The 17126-nt window shown below is 35.4% G+C and overlaps 1 protein-coding gene across 1 annotated transcript in view; it reads right to left on the bottom strand.

The window, feature by feature from the left end:
• LOC123698954 (receptor-mediated endocytosis protein 6 homolog) overlaps positions 1-16798 on the bottom strand; it is a 39883-nt gene extending 23085 nt beyond the window's left edge. The window contains exons 1-15 of the mRNA XM_045645792.1: positions 16202-16798; positions 14536-14759; positions 11011-11178; positions 10126-10338; positions 9618-9801; positions 8855-9046; positions 8010-8116; positions 6932-7105; positions 5748-5920; positions 4700-4817; positions 4050-4191; positions 3270-3376; positions 2068-2176; positions 1414-1537; positions 564-667 (exon numbers count right to left, since the gene is read on the bottom strand). Coding sequence (XP_045501748.1) covers positions 564-667; positions 1414-1537; positions 2068-2176; positions 3270-3376; positions 4050-4191; positions 4700-4817; positions 5748-5920; positions 6932-7105; positions 8010-8116; positions 8855-9046; positions 9618-9801; positions 10126-10338; positions 11011-11178; positions 14536-14759; positions 16202-16495 — 2433 coding nt within the window. The 5' untranslated portion in view covers positions 16496-16798. The remainder of the gene's footprint in view (positions 1-563; positions 668-1413; positions 1538-2067; positions 2177-3269; positions 3377-4049; positions 4192-4699; positions 4818-5747; positions 5921-6931; positions 7106-8009; positions 8117-8854; positions 9047-9617; positions 9802-10125; positions 10339-11010; positions 11179-14535; positions 14760-16201) is intronic.
• Between the last annotated feature and the right edge of the window lie 328 nt (positions 16799-17126).

Below are 17126 nucleotides of genomic sequence, written 5' to 3'. Positions count from 1 at the left end.
GTTCCATGTATGACTTGAAGTGTAAGCGAGAGGGCGGAACGAGCGACAAAGAAGCACAATCGGCCTAAAGACGTTGTCACGTTCAACTATCGTCAGTAAACCGACTTTCAGACAGACAACCAATTTTTTTTCTGTAATAATCTTAATTTATGGACGCCCCCTAACAAACTATGCATAGTTTGTTATTGAATGTAATTCTTTAACATGTGATGTGGTAACTTTTTATTATTTATGGCACTTGTATATATTGTGTTTATATGTATTTCATTCATCAAACGCGAAATTTTGTAAGAAGTATGTTATTTCGAATTTGTATGAAATATAGTACAGAGATAGATTGTAGTTTGGATAAGCATATAGGCTCTTTTTTAACCGGGTAACACGCGAGTGACGCTGCGATTATTATTTGTATTAGGAGAATGTATAACTGCATTATTTAAATAGTCACATGGTAAAATAACATCAATTAGTCTCACGGATAGATTTCCAGCAAATTAATATACATAATTCAAATCATTCATCATCAAAACATGCACTAAATAATAAAATAAATAATAGTTTACCTCAGTGTTCCGATCGCTATCGGACGCCAGCACATCGACGCTCCACGCGGACTCGCTCGCTGTCTCTGAGACGTCCGGCACATTTGTGTTATTGCCCGTTGAACCTATACAAATTATTATTTTTTTCTTTAATTATGGTCGAGAAAATAGAATATCCAATTACAAGTCCTAGAGCTACTAATACAATATGTTTTGCTTTATGTACTATTTATTACTACACTAATATTATAAAGAGGAAAACTTTGTTTGTTTGTTTGATTGTAATGAATTGGCTCATAAACTACTGGACCGATTTTAAAAATTCTTTCACCATTCGAAAGCTACATTATCCACGAGTAATATAGGATAGGTTTTATCCCGGAAATTCCACGGGAACGGGAACTATGCGAGTTTTTCTTTGAAACCGAGGGCGGAGCCGCCGGCGGAAAGCTAGTGTGCTATAAACAACTAGATGATGTACTATAAACAACTAGACACACAATCTACTATAAAAAGAACGTCAAAATTCTCCAAACGGCGTTGTACAAATCATTCATTCAAAATAGCACTTTATTGTATAGCAGTAATGTTCAAAATCTATTCTATATGCTTATGAGAAAACTCTGCCTAATAGACGTGTAGGCAGAGTTTTGCTTCGGACAGATTTGAAAATTATTGTTTTATTTATTGTACGTCAATTTTTATCTTATTAAATCTGACTTTATTTTTAATTAGCGATTAAAATGACTCTGACCACTATATTCATATAATTATCATTTTCCAGTATGTCTTTCTGTATGATAAATTTCAATGTTTTAAAATTAAAATACATGCTCAAAGTAGTCAGTTTTCTTATAAAACAACAACTAACCTTGATTATTAGCATTCTGTCCGTGATCACACGTATCGCCGATAGTCTCCGAGTCGGACGCTAGCACATCCGTGCTCCACGTGTCCGACATTATGCTGATTGTTTCGTCGCCTTCTAGAAGCTTCTGGAATGTTCCAACGATTTTTGTATAATGGTAAATATTTGCTTAGCAATTAAGTGGTTTTAACGTATTGCAGGGAACACGGCATATCATAGTTGATTAAGTTCTCGCTGAAGGAACAAAGTCTCCAGCAATATTCGACAACTGATGCTCAAGAAATCTTTATTGATTACGAGGCTGTAGAACTAAGTTTTTTAAGTAGCTATTCTACTTATTATTATTCCATTTAGGAAATACTAAAAAAAGCGTGTGTTCCGAGCATACTTGTCAGAAGTGAAACTTCTTTGGCAAGATTTAAAAATACCAAAATCGGCGCCTTACTCCATGACGCGACGGTATTGCCATGACGCGACCTTGAAATTTTACAATCAACGCGCCTAAAGATGTTTCACTTCAAAAGTACTGAAAATCCTTTTTCCAATAAGTTGCATTTTACTTTAGCAGTTATGGTGGAAAAAAAAACAGTTTACAATACATTTTACACAAAAAAGACACAAAAATACACAATTAACTCGAATAAGAAATTTACATACCTTAATTTCGAATTTACAGAACTTGTCTTCAATTTCGTTGCGCGTTTGCTTCAAGAGCTTAGCTTGGTTGGCGATTGACGTTTGGTTCACAGGCGCGTTTTGAGGTGCACTGTAAGAAAGCCAACAAGTAAATAAACTTTATTACTAAACTATCACACACACAAATAAATTTTGAAAAAGAAAGAGGAGTCACGCAAAATGTCCTATCCATTTAGCCTCATGCATTTAAGGGCCGATTTTTCAATGCCCAGATAAACAGTCTAATAACTACCCCTCGAATAGATTTATTCAATTGCTTATCTAACTCATAACGGGTCGCCTATTTTTCAATCGTGATTTATTTGATGAATAACTATCTGACCAAATATTTCCATATTGGCAGCTCTGCTTTTGGAGTGGCGAAACAAACATATTAAATTAGTCAGGTTAGTGCGGGATAGAGTCAACTTGCAATATGTCAACAACCGTCATTATGACTCACGTCAGGAGTGCATTTTAAGTTTATCTTGTGTTCTATGATTGTTGATTATTGTTTTGATTCGAGTAAAGAGTTTTGATTAAATTTGTGTTAAAATTTATATATTTTACGATGGAAACGACATAAAGGCAGCGTCCGGCAAATTTTCAATGGCATGATCATCAGTAGGTACTATCAAAAACATCAATTTCAATATGATTTTAATTGATAATTATTTTATAGAAAGAGTCTTTATTGTAAAAATTCTACGCTCTATGTTATTACATACGAAAATATCCCAAATTTGACGCGTCAGTTGTCAACTCAAACGTCTAATCGTCGAATAGCACGCTATCTGGCCGTTGGAGCAGCAGATAGATTTATTCCTCAAATAACGTAGTTATTCGATAGATAAGTCCTATTCGTCTATTGAAAAATTGAATATTTTGTTAACTGAAGAATAAAGTCTATCTAGCTGTTTATCTGGGCATTGAAAAATCGGCACTAAATTGAACAAGCAAGTCAAATTTTCAATTTGATTGCATTTTTTTAATAAGGAATCAAAAAGTAGTTTAAAATAGTATACTGATAAAATTGAACGAATCCCTCTTTGTTAGAATAATTCTGTAGAAATGAGTATTTCAACCATGAGATTTAGGCGTATTTGTACGAACCTACATATCAGATTGATTGATTTGTTGAAATCAATCTCCTACAAAATATTAGTGTACATTTATTAACATACCGCCTAGCCGGTTGATCACCCGCCGTATCTCCATCGGTCACCTGTGACGAAGGAGTCTCCCTCCCAGATATATTGGGACTGCCTCTGCCACTAACGTTGGCTGACACCTGTACATAGACGAAGTAGAATAAACAACTAGACTCACAATAACACAAAAAATCTGTGTGTGTACTAGTGTACACATGTTAGAAGTGAAACTTCTTTGTGACCTTATTTTTTCAAAAAATAATTTATTATAGGCAACAGAAATACGCCGAATCACGCGTTGTAGGGATAAGAAAAAGATAGCGCGTAATGAAAATGTTACACTATATTTTTTTCCAACCCCGATAAAGAAGTTTCACTTCAAAAATTGTCCGATGTAAAAGTCTGCCGAAAGAAAATTATGCAGAGTTTTCTATTGGCCGTTGCCATACATTGGACTTTGATGGTTATACTGCCTCGATATAAGATGTAAATTCCTACAACTTGGCTTCCATTAAATAGGTAATTTTGATTCGAGTTATTTATATCATGACAATGGCATAAAAAAAATGCAAAATAACGTGATTATCGACTTTACTCAATTGGTTTACATTATTGACGAACTATCGTTATTTTTTTTAAAGACGACAACGCTTTCAACACACTCAAATACACTAGATTCAATTGAAAAAGAGAGAACACAGACATACATATACATTTGACAAAACAATAACCTTTTTATTTCATTTAGTAGAAATAAAACGGAACACAAAACTTGTATTTTTGAAGTCAGTTATAACAAAAAACATCTCTCACCATATCAGACAAATTGTCATTCTGGTCCTCCGTCTCCAACTCAAGGCTGGAAGTGACACTATGGTTGGAAGCCGCTTCGGAGACAGCTTCGAGATTATCTGATGTATTGCCGAGAGATACCTCGTCGTGGGATACTGAGAACCTGTTGTAAAATGTGCTTTAGTACAGTGGTATAAGGATCATTTTAAAATTGACTTGTTGGGTTTAGAAATTTTGTTGTTGCAGTGGTACTATAAGGATCCGACTCGAAGGACCACATAATTTCAATGTATTTTACATCAATAAGAAAAGTTGTCCATGCTGGTTAAGTTAGTCAATAGTTTAACAATAGCCATTTTTACATACACAATTTACACATATTATAAGCTGCCGTCTTTTCTATTTTAAAAGAACATTAATAACAACACAATAACATTGAAGTAAAGGCCATTTTGCCTTAACCACAAATCTTGTAGGCTTCTGCACAAACGTAAAAAAGTTTTGTGAACATAATTATCCAAGTAGCATATTAACGACCTTACTACTTTAAAATAAAGATCATATTGTCTTACCACGTTTCTGAACAAGTGTACATTATTTTACGAACATAATTCTCCAAGACAAATAAAAAACAATTCTATTACATTGAAATAAAGTCCATTTTCCCATACCTAGTACGTTTCTGCACAGGCGTAGTAGGTCCGGGCGGTAGTGCGGCCGCGTCTTCCGTATCACCCGCCTCGCTACCGCCGTAGTAACATTCTAGAACTTTCGATTCGGGTACTAGACCTGTGGATGTAATTTATATTTTAATTATTTGTTTATTTATTATTAGCTTTTTGTCCGTGTGTTTCGTTGAAGGAAATTCACATGGAACGATGTTTTACGCCGTTAGTACACCGACGCATTCGCGAGCGGCAGCGAAACAACGAAAAATCTGTCAGTAGTATGGCAGGTTTTCACATATGATATGTCTCACTCTAGCACATAGATATATGAAATAGTTGCATCCTTGTCAGTATTGTTTCGCAAGGAACTGCGAAATGGCCATTACACAGACACATTGCGAAAAAGTTGCTAAAACATTGCTGTTTACTAACGTTCCGCAGATATTTCGCTACGCAGTAGTTTCGCAGAGATTTGCTGCCGCACGCGAATGCGTCGGTATACTAACGGCGTTAATGCGATAAAAATTTGTCAAAATACATAGAAAGAGAGAAAGAAACCATTTATTTCAACACACACAAACACACATTAATAGCATTGTAAATAATAAATAGTAATGGAAAACATTTATGTGGTTGCACAAAAATAACATAAAATACGATAGTGATATTAAACATTTTAATATTGTTTGTTCGTTATTTAATTACGAAATAGCATTCGACGAATTTGGATTAATTTATACTTTTTAAATCCGCTTTAGAATACATATATAAGAGTATAATGTTGAGCGATATAACTGAATTACGCGCTTGTTGATGGTTCGAATTTTATGATGTTTAACACACTTTTCTCTATAACAATAGACTTTTTCTTACTACATACAATATTATGAAAACCCAAAAAGTATACAAAATGTATATTATACAATAAAAACACACATAAAAAGTGTAAAAAGTAGTCTATCTAGTGCTAACATGCAGACTAAAAATTAAAATGCCGAATCTGTTTTTTTTACTACAGTTAATCAATGACGTTTCCAAAAATATCTCCCACCTACGTAATCCTGTTCGTCCACATTGGCCAGCTTGATCATCATCACTTCGGGTGGTTCCAGGGTACTGCCCTCCTTGTCCTCGTTCCTGGGCACCCGGGGCTTGGGCACTTTGCTGAGGATGCTGCGCTTGCTGCTCTCCGGCTCTTTGGTGTCTTTGGTCTCTGGTGTCGGTCTGCAAATTTTATCAATAAGTTGTTGAGCATTTTTATTGAATGAAACGAATTGAATGTAGATTTTATGTTGTTACTTATTCTAATCCATTCTAATATTATAAATGCGAAAGTAACTCTGTCTATCTGTCTGTTACTCAATCACGCCTTAACTACTGAACCAATTTGCATGAAATTTGGTATAGAGATATTTTGATACCCGAGAAAGGACATAGGGTAGGTTTTATCCCGGAAATCCCACGGGAACTATGCGGGTTTTTCTTTGACTGCGCCGGCGATGCCGCGGGTTGAAAGCTAGTATTAAATAATTGCGTTATTACCACTGTACTACTTACTCAGAAATGCGATAGACGACAGAAGATAATATAATCATTAGCATAACGAATATCAATGGACAGATTTTAACATACATCACTACATAGTATAAAACAAAGTCGCTTTCTCTGTCCCTATGTCCCTTTGTATGCTTAAATCTTTAAAACTACGTAACGGATTTTGATGCAGTTTTTTTAAATAGATAGGGTGATAGGGTGATAGGGTGAAGGTTTTAGTATATAATTTATTAGGTTTTAGACAAAGCGGGCGAAGCCGCGGGCGGTAAGCTAGTTAAAAAATATAAGTAGGCGCAAGCCGTAATTTTGCAGAAATTAAGTAACCATTTCGAGTAGGCAGCCTCTTTACCTACCCAAAATAAATTGCCGTATTTATTGTCTAACTTTGATCAGTTGTAATTATTACAGTACCTACATAAAATTTTTAATGATTCAAAGTGCATTTTATAGCATGCAATGTAATAAATGTATAGAAAAGGAGGAGGTTCTCAATACAATAATATTTTTTCTTTTTTTTTCGGGTCTGTAATCTCAGAACTTTCGGCCATATTTTGTATTCGAAAACCTTCCAGTTGTTTCTCTTTAAATGGCCATTTGAAGGCCTCTATTTTATTTTTTAACTCGTTGATAAATACATAATTTAGGCCCTTCTTTTTTAAGAATTATTTATTCTCCACTCACCTAGTAGCCGGCAAGTGCGCCAATTGCCTTAGTAAATCATGCAATCTCGCGCGATAGTTGGGCTCTAGCGTGTGCAGGCGCGCCGCGAGTCGTGCAGCGCCTTCGCCCCCGTCCGTGGGGCTCCGGTCCCCGTCAGCATCGGAGGCTTCTAGACTGGAGGAGGACGTGCTGTCGCTGGTGGAAATTATGACAAATAAATGGTTATATTGGGCAAGTATGCCTATTTGAACACGTAAAAACAATAATATATTTCCAAGTTTTTTTTGCAAGTATGCTTGATTTGAACACGTAAAAACAAATTTAAAAACAGAAACTTTTTTTTACACATAAGGTTCATTCAATATTTTTGTTGACTGAAAGTGACTAATAAGCGATTTGGCCGCGTAATAAGTTGTATTCTTTGTAATTCAATAAATAGCTCTAGTTTTTTGAGTGTAATGAAGTGTTTTTTAAATAAAAAAGCATTCCATTTTTCATTCACACAACATTTTGCAATAGCCAATCGGAATTTATATGAAAGCATTTGTTACTGTCTAATACAAATAATAATATTTTAATTATGTTGCTTTCATTAACTTATATGTTTAATAATACTTAAGTAGTTTTAAGAACAAATGTAACATTTAAGATTGTTAATAAAGACCTTATTTACTTATTTTGACGTGACAACGTCTTATAAATTGGTTTGTCGGGTGACACTTCAAGAAACTGCGTTACGCTCCGCTCACGTTATGCGCTCACAATGAGAGCGAGTGAGAGGCACGCGTCCCTTCCACTCGGGCATGGTTAGCCCGCCTAAGAGCGAGAGAGACAGACATAAAAAGTCGTTGTCACGTAAAACTTTCGCCCGTATACCGACTTTACAGGCAACCAATTTTTTTTTTATTTATATACTGTATCATAATATGCACTGATGCTGACGGCATACCTAACAGAAGCGAATGACACCATATTTTCCCGCCAAATATTATGACGGTACACAACAACGTAAAAATACACCAAGGTCTCTCTGGACACAGGGTCTTAATCAAAGAAAAATTAGTTTTTTTTTTTCACAATAGATAGTGCAAGAGCTTACCCAAAATTGGCGACTTCATTCGAGGAGGCGCTTCCGTTGGTCTCTTGAGCTAGACCGTTTGATGCGTTGTTGTTGAGTTTAGAGGAGATTCTTCGCAAAAACGAAATCTGTAACAAGATCAATTTTGTTACATTTCTTTCAAACACTTTAAACATTGATTTGATGTAACATTTACATTATTGCTAAGTGAGCTTCTCCACTTTTATTTCTAATTGAAATTTACTTAATTTATTAGACTCGAAGGACTATTTTTGTATGTGCCTTAGTTAGCATAGACTCGTCACCGTCTCCACTAGCGATCACACAACCTTCCAACTTGGTGTATTGGCAGGAAGAGGAGGGAGGTAGTTATCATACAAAATAACTAATAATACCCACCAGTGTGTGTACATCCTTATACGTGTACTAGCTTCCGCCCGCGACTCCGTCCGCGCGGAAAAATTAAGAAAAATTAAGATTTTTTTTCTACGTATTTTTCCGGGATAAAAAGTATCCTATTTTATGCCCAGGATAATAAGGTATAATTATACCAAGTTTCATCGAAATCGAACAGTTAGTTTTCACGTGATGCCTGAACATACAGACAGACAGACAGATAGACAGACAGACAGACAAAAAAATTTTTAATCACATATTTGGGCTTGGTTTCGATCCAGTAACTTTTTACATTTTTTCAATATTTGCGGGGGAGTTAGAGGTAAATTGGGGGAGATAGACGAGAAGTGGGGATAGCTAGAGGGGAAGGGGTGGGGAGCTAGTTGTTCATAAAAAAGCCACTAATAATACATGTGGAGGGAACGGAGGGGGGAGGGGGGAGGAGATCTTATGGGCTACTTATTCCTTACCAATGTGTGTACATCCTTATACGTGTATAGTGCTAGTGGAGACCTTGTAGGTGCGTCGGTACGGAGCGGGGCGTCGGGCGCGGGCGGGGCGGGGGGCGCGGGCCCACAGGTGGGACTGGTCACTGCTTCCACTAGTGACCACACGCAAGATCGCTCGAATTTCGTGTACAGGTCACGCACTTTCGGCTCCACCTGGATGGTAAAATGGTAATTGTATAGTTTACTGATGGTAATTGGTAATTGTATAGATGTCCAGGAATATAATAATATAGATAATTGTATAGTTGGTTTAGCAACGTATTCAGTTATCTGGTAGTTTTGATTGTAAACGTTTTGATGATTCGTGATTTTATAGTTTTGAACGTTTCGATTTTTTAATACTTTACCACCTTTTGCCATATCTTATAAAGACGAGCGATCTGGAAAAGACTGAGTTCGAAAAGAGCATCTCACAATCTATACTAATATGTATTATAAAGCTGAAGAGTTTGTTTGTTTGTTTGAACGCGCTAATCTCAGGAACTACTGGTCCGATTTGAAAAATTCTTTTAGTGTTAGATAGCCCAATTATCGAGGAAGGCTATATTATATCATCACGCTAAGAAAAACAAGACCGGAGCACTGCGGGTGAAACCGCGGGGAACAGCTAGTCTGCAATATTACTTCATCTTAAAACTCGAAAAAGTCTGCAAGTAAACATGTTTATTTGGAAAATGACTGACCAGGCATATTAAGTGGTTTAAAATTATAAATCAAATCTCACCTCTTGATATCTCGCCAAGCACAGCATCTGAATGATCTGCGCGATCTGTATGAGGTTGAACCGGGCTATATACGACACCGGTATATCGACCACACCATGTGCTTCTGGGTTCACAATGGCGGGGCATATGAAGTGATTGAAGACCAGGTCCGTGCATATAGCGTGTAGCTCTCGTTCCGTTATCCTGTAAGGAAAGGTTATTTAGTTATGGGAGGCCTTTTTTCGGTTAAAGAAATTGGAATGGAATGCCAAAAAGCTACTTTAAGCTACTATTTTTACATGTGTCACCCCAAAGTTATAGCATAAAATTTAATGTAGTTTTCACCAAATGTAGTAACTTATAGTAAAGTCATTTGACACATGAGCTAGGACTTTTAACCGCTATTCTTTGGCGATTTCTTAGTAACTGTTTCATAATGTGGTTTCAAGATTTTACTGTCATTTTAATTTCACTTACAAAAAAAGCATTTATAAATTGAGCCAAAGACTGCTTATATTTCCGACTCACCTGGAATGCTGTTTCAAGAGATGCACAATCTGCTGAACTATCCACGCGATAGTGGCCGGGAAGTTTGGCCAGTACTCCCTCAGTGAGGCTATGAACTTGCTGGTAAGATTGTAGAGGGATTGTACTGTCCACTTGCGGTATCTCGCCACTTTGGCCGTGTATTCTGTGCTGTTTGGCTGACCGAACTTCTTGAGACGGTCCGATGGTGAAAATCTAGAGGGAAAATTATTTCGAACTCAAAACTTTTTATTCGTGTAATATTTTACACGTATTTATGATTTTTTTTTATATGATGTACATATATTTAATGTTGATGACAGAACAAATAAATCCAATATATTTTTGTTGATAACATGTCAATCTCAAATATGTATGTATGTGTTTTTACATTGATTTATTGTTTCTTGTAAAATAACAAGGTAATGTAATAGAGAACAGGTGTAATTAATCATTGCGGTGATTACATGCGGTTGGTAATTTGATTTTCTTTATATCTTCAATCATATGAAACTTTATAACGATCCATCATTACGCCTGACCACAGAATAGTAAAACAATAGACAAATAATAATTAAACAGAACATAATAATTTGAAATATTAGCTATTGTTAAATTAGTTATTTATTACTACAAACAGCCAAACAAAAGTCAACTTTATTGTACAGTCAACAAAGTTGAATTTTCAACGTCATCCTAAATCCAAGGTTTATTTCCCTATACCTACCGTTTACATTATAAAGGAATCAGCATTGAGAAATAAATCATTTTAATGCAAACCTAATAACGGCGCTATTGTAAGAGTACAGATAACTTTGAGCTCTATCTCCTAGCATTAAGGTTCATTTCACTTCAAATCCATAGAACTCATCTATCATCAAGCCTTACCTTTCCATAGCCTTATCGGGATCAGCGTCAAGGAAGAACTCATCTTCATGTAGCACCGCCATGACGGGGCCCTGGAGAGCCGCCACGAGGAACTGTCTCGCTGGTGAGTGACCATCCCGGTATACACTGTAGAGCGACGATAGCGCACATTTGTTAGTGCGGAACAATCTAGAAAGAAAGAGGCCATATTATATTGTTACCCAGTGTCCCAGTACCAATTATACTTATTATTATAATCTGCACGCCAAAAATTAATATTCGATTAATAGCTGCGACCGATTTGAATAAACGCAGAATAAGAACATGTTGTGTGATTTTGATTATTATTAGGTACTCTAGATTTAGATTCGTTATTTTGCAATATATGAAAGAATAGAAAAACCTACGATAAATAGCAGGTTTGCAGTTATAGGTTCGAGTATATAGGTTTAAGGAATCGCTACACTAAAGCGAAAGACACTGGTCTGTATCTCGTCATAACATTTTTTTTATTCTTTCACACTTATAAAGTTTTTATGAAATTCTTTAAAAATAAGAGAATGTAGAGTCGTTTACTTTTAAGATACTTATAACATAATGAGGCTTTTGAGGGATGGACGAACGATTCAAAGCAGTGCCTAAAAATAAATATTTTCAACGTTATAATCAGAATGCGAATCCAAATCTTCGGAAGTCATTAGCATGTAACGCACACATTGTATATCTGCTTCCTAGAGAAAGTAAAGATTAATCACTCACTTTCATATCACGACAGTGCATGAAAGTCAGTGAGAGACAGAGCCAGTGACGGATTAAGACTACTAGATGCCCTAAGCAATCCATGCCTGTGGGCCCCCCTATCCGTATGTCAACTAGAATCGGTCTTTAAACCTTTACCGCCTAAAAACATTAGTTTTAAGGTTTTTTGTAAAATAAGATGATGAGATGTAACGTACTTTAGAAGTGGAGTAGGTGCGACAATAATAAAAACCAAAGTATAATTTATTTATTTATTGAAATGCGCCTTGCGGCTTTTCCGAGCATTGAATTCACGCAAGATAGTATTAACGTCTAACGTTTTTAACATATCGGACTCTATGTACAATATCGATAAATTATCGAGCCTTTCTTTTATCATCTTTGTCTTTTTTCATTTTTTAATATTTTTAATTTTGAAAAAGAATGTTCCGCTGAGTCAAATTAGTCCTAGAAACTTTTTTTTGGTGTGGTTTTTGGTGACGTGAGAGTGAGACGTGATGCCCTAAGGACGGATTTTTTTGTGCTTTTTCTGGTGCCCCCTCAGACGTGATGCCCTAAGCAATTGCTTAATTTGATTAAGGGTTAATCCGTCACTGGACAGAGCAGACATTCCTGTTTAACTGAATTTGGATTTGATTTTACCCATAAACACCGCATTATATAATAAGACAAAGTCCTCCGTAGCGTCTGTCTGTCTGTTCGCGATAAACTCAAAGCCTACTGCACTGATTCTCATTATGTTTTTATCAAAAGATAGCCTGGTTCGAGGAAGTTTCTGGTATTTAATTAAATAAGTTTAAAACAAGAAGGACGGCACTAGGAGCGGTTAGATGATAATAGATAAGTGTTGGAGACTGATATGATACATTCACTAAATATGATGTGTAGTTTGGGAGTTGGCACTGCACAAGGTAATGCAACTGAAACATAGAACTGAACAATTTGCTGTCCGAATAGATGACAATATAATTCCGAAAACCAACTGCATATAGAATTTAATGACAATCATATTTTCAACCTACTCCAGGGATGTCACGATGTTTTGTACAGGGATGTAATAAGCTTAGCAAGGAATGTTAATCCAATAACTATAGATAATCCTTAATCCTGTAGGATTTATTTGTTTCCCGTTTTTTATAGACCGAAAGATTACCACATCTACCCTAGTATGGGAAGTATCCCATAAAGGCGAAATTTTGTAAGAATGTATAGATGTTATTCTTTCAGCTAATCACATCTCTTAAATTTTTTGTTGACAGATATAAAATCATCTGGATAGGCTCATAGTCTACTACCGGATACCACGCGAATAAAGCCACGGGATCTAGCTAGTAATTTTACAGTTGGATGAGCCCACTAAATATATTTGCCAATAGGTGTAAAATTACGCATTCCACAAATTATACAGCGATCGACTTAGCTCAGATTACCGTGTAACAGCTGTCGCATGCGATTAGTATCAAATCATGTTCATTACTGTATTACTGTATTACGTCAGTATAGATGATATACTATGTTAGCTGTATAGATGATATACTATGTCAGCTGTGTGGAAGATTCAAGGTCGATTATTGTCTAATGTCGTAACTCCGTTGTTAATTGTATGCAGATTCATTTTCCATATTGCAAGTGCACTTTTTGTTGAGGAAAATATTGAATTCTGACATCACCTGTAGTTTTTGCGGATTTAGTAAAAACAAGCCTTTATATTGAAGTCTAGTAATATTATCCATACTAATATTATAAATGCGAAAGTAACTCTGTCTGTCTGTCTGTCTGTTACTCAATCACGCCTAAACTACTGAACCAATTTTCATGAAATTTGGTATACATATATTTTGATACCCGAGAAAAGATATAGGCTACTTTTTATCCCGGGAAAATGACGCAATCCCGGAAATCCCACGGGAACGGGAACTATGCGGGTTTTTCTTTCACTGCGCGGGCGAAGCCGCGGGCGGAAACCTAGTATGTAATAATTTGGCTTAAATTCTATGCCAAATATTACAGAATCTAGCAAAGATTCTTCTACGAGTGAGTTGGAAAGTGGCGAAATAATCCAGGGCCTTTTTAGCTACAAACACGCGGATATTCCGTCCATATCCAACAACGTTCAATAAATTATCTCAAATCTCAATAAATTTGTATAAAAATACTTATAAACTTCGAATCAAAAATAGCTTTAAGAGATTCAAATAACTAAGATAAATTAATCAACACAAAGGTGTCTGTAAGACCATCCATCACAAACATACATCGAGAGTAGAAGAAATATCGTCATTGCATGATGCGATGACTTTTTAATTTTAAACCGAGCTGTTGGTACTGGTTGGTTATTTTTTTATACCCAATTAAGTAAATACACCACTTACGGAAGATAAGCTATAGCACGCAAAACATAACCAGGTCAAGAATCATCAAATTCGTGTTCAAAGTTCAAAGTCTAGTGGTTTTACATTAAAACCTTAAACATTTTCGCATTTATAATATTATTATCACTCGTAGAATAGAGCAGCGTCTACATTATCAAGCCAAAATACGTATTTTAATATTAACCACTAGCTGTGCCGCGCGGTTTCACCCGCGTGGCTCCGCTCCTGTTGGTCTTAGCGTGATAATATATAGCCTATATTACTCGTGGATAATGTAGCTTTCGAATGGTGAAAGAATTTTTAAAATCGGTCCAGTAGTTTATGAGCCTATTCATAACAATCAAACAAACAAACAAAGTTTTCCTCTTTATAATATTAGTGTAGATTTACATAACTTTATCTCTAAGAAACTTACTTTCTAGGATCACTCGACGGCGCCATCTGGTGTTTGATCAAAGAACGGATAACAGCCAACAGGCGAGTCCTGTCCAATGGTGATCGACAGCTTCCATACAACCCAGCGACAAGAGCAGACGGTAGGGATGGCGGCATGTGGTCCTCGCCCAGCAAGAGGCAGAGCGCCATTAGGTGTGGCATGTCTTTTAGCCATCCCAGCAGCTCGCCTAGAGCATTCGCTTCCTGGAAGAAAAAAATGACAGTGACAAACCTTTGTTTGGTAAACTCAAAACTACCATTACTATTCTGTTCTCAAATTTTTGCTGATTATATCCATTTAATCCTCTAAAAAGTTGATTCATTGTAAATTTATATCAGGTCACACAAAAACAACGAAAATATTTTTGCTATAATTTTTCATCCCCTTAAAACCAGACAAAGCTGTGGCGAGAGACATATCCTTGCGAATAATAATAAATACATATGTTTTCATTTATAATACTTTTATGTCTTTCTTTCATGTCGCAGCAGAGCAATTTTATGATATCATTTTTTGGAGAAACTAATTGCCTTTGTCTTTGTGGGCGTAGACACAAGCAGAAAGCTACTACTTCATCATAAGGGTGCTTTTCCATTATTCCAATAATTTGTGAGGATTTGTGTTTGTAAAAGCCAATGATATTGCTACATCTAGTTTGAAGTGTTTAGCATTTGAAGCAATATAATTGGTTATTTACAAACATATTCCACACATGATTGGTGAAAAAGCACCCTAAATATTCTGTATTACAGCAGCAATGTATTATAATTTGGATCCTGATAAATCTAATATATCCTTTATATAATTGAGGAAATGCCATGATTCTATTATCCTTCCTAATGGGATAATATAAGATACATAATATTTATTTCATTTCTAGTAATATAATATGTTCGATTTTAGCAGGAGTGACTATCGAAAGACACAAACTACATGACACATCAAGGAATGTTGAATGTGAATAATTTTTAGGACTGTAGAACAATGTATAATTTATATTTTTTGGTTTTTTATGGCATTCAAATGCTTTATAAATATAAATTTATAAAGAATAGAAAAAATTCGCGGCGGATGCTGAGTTGGTTAGGCATCCGCCCCGGAATGGCGCGAAGGATGCGGGTTCGAGTCCCGCCTCGTGATCGAATTTTTTCTATTCTTTATAAAATTAATGTATAATTTGTTTTTAAATTGTACATACATATTAAATTAAATTACAAGTTATAAGATTTAAGAGTTCTGCAATTTGTAATATGCAGTTTAAACGCTACAGATCAGACCAATAATGCTAAATTTCAAAATTTATCTCACCTGCTTGCTGCTTGACTTGCTTATATTTACTATAGGAAAAAATTTAATTTGATAATAATTACTTGAAATGGTCCAAATGAATTTATTAAGGTCAATGGATAACTTTATTTAAATATTTTTTTTTTTGTTTAATCTAGACAAAATAATCCACATTGATCATTTTAAATATAATTAATCCACATTATACAAATAACTGAATGAATGACAGTTGAAAAAATGTTGTGAAAAGTGGGTGGATGTTTAATTTGTCTCATATTCTTTAAAATATTTATATGATAATGCACATGTTATAACAAATAGGGAAGTTAAAGCAGAAATAGGAACAAAATTAACTCACTTTGTACTTCAAGACCTTGTAAACATCAATAAAAGTGGTGTTCTCCAAAAGGCTGGCCCTTTGGCAAGCAGCAATGGAATCAGCCTCACATCTTGAAGTTATCAAGTTCGTGAGATTTTGTCGCTGTTGTGAACAAATCCAAGACTGTTGCAACAACTCTAAAGCACTTTTTTCCAGTTCTTCATTGAGATTTTGTAACAGTTGCCTCTCCGAGTTTATAAAGATTTTCTCTCGACGTAATTGATTTGCCAATTCAGCGATATTCATACATCCTTCTGTATTTGACTGCATCATTTTGAAAGATTATAACGCACTTTATCAACAAAACATTATGATTAGAAAATGATATAACTTTCGCATTTCAATACAGGAAACACTTCACATCCACTGTACTTTACGAATTCGTTGTTGACACAAAGAAATATGTAGGCACAATACAAAATAAATTACATAATAATAAATTCTGTGCAGCGGTAACACTATTTTAACGTTCTCGAGGGAAATAAATTGAATGCAGTTTCGTATAGCAAAAAGATGCAATACGCGAGTCGCGAAATGCAAAAAATTATGGACGTGAATGAAAGGTATTTTCGTTCATAAATCAGACTTGCGCATTCAAATGTCAAAACAAAATACAGATATTAAAAATTTACGGCGACGAAAATAATCTGTGTAGAGTTCTTCAAATTAAAAATTTAGTACGGTTTATCTAGAGAACATGATAAAATTATAGCTTATAACAACTATTATTTTAGTATTATTTAAATGCACCTACTCGGAGAGATTTTGGAGTGTTAAAACTATGGTTAAAACATACATTATACTCTTTGGTAAACCATAACCCATATTACTTGCTCTGTGTACAGTGCCATTTTAGAAGCAGGCAAAAATGGCAATTGGCAACAAGCAACCACAGAGTACTTTT

Source organism: Colias croceus, chromosome 2, assembly GCF_905220415.1.
Source record: "Colias croceus chromosome 2, ilColCroc2.1".
NCBI classification, from domain to species: Eukaryota; Metazoa; Arthropoda; class Insecta; order Lepidoptera; family Pieridae; genus Colias; species Colias croceus.
Note: the sequence above shows the minus strand (reverse complement) of the source record. Positions and strands in the feature narration are given on the sequence as shown.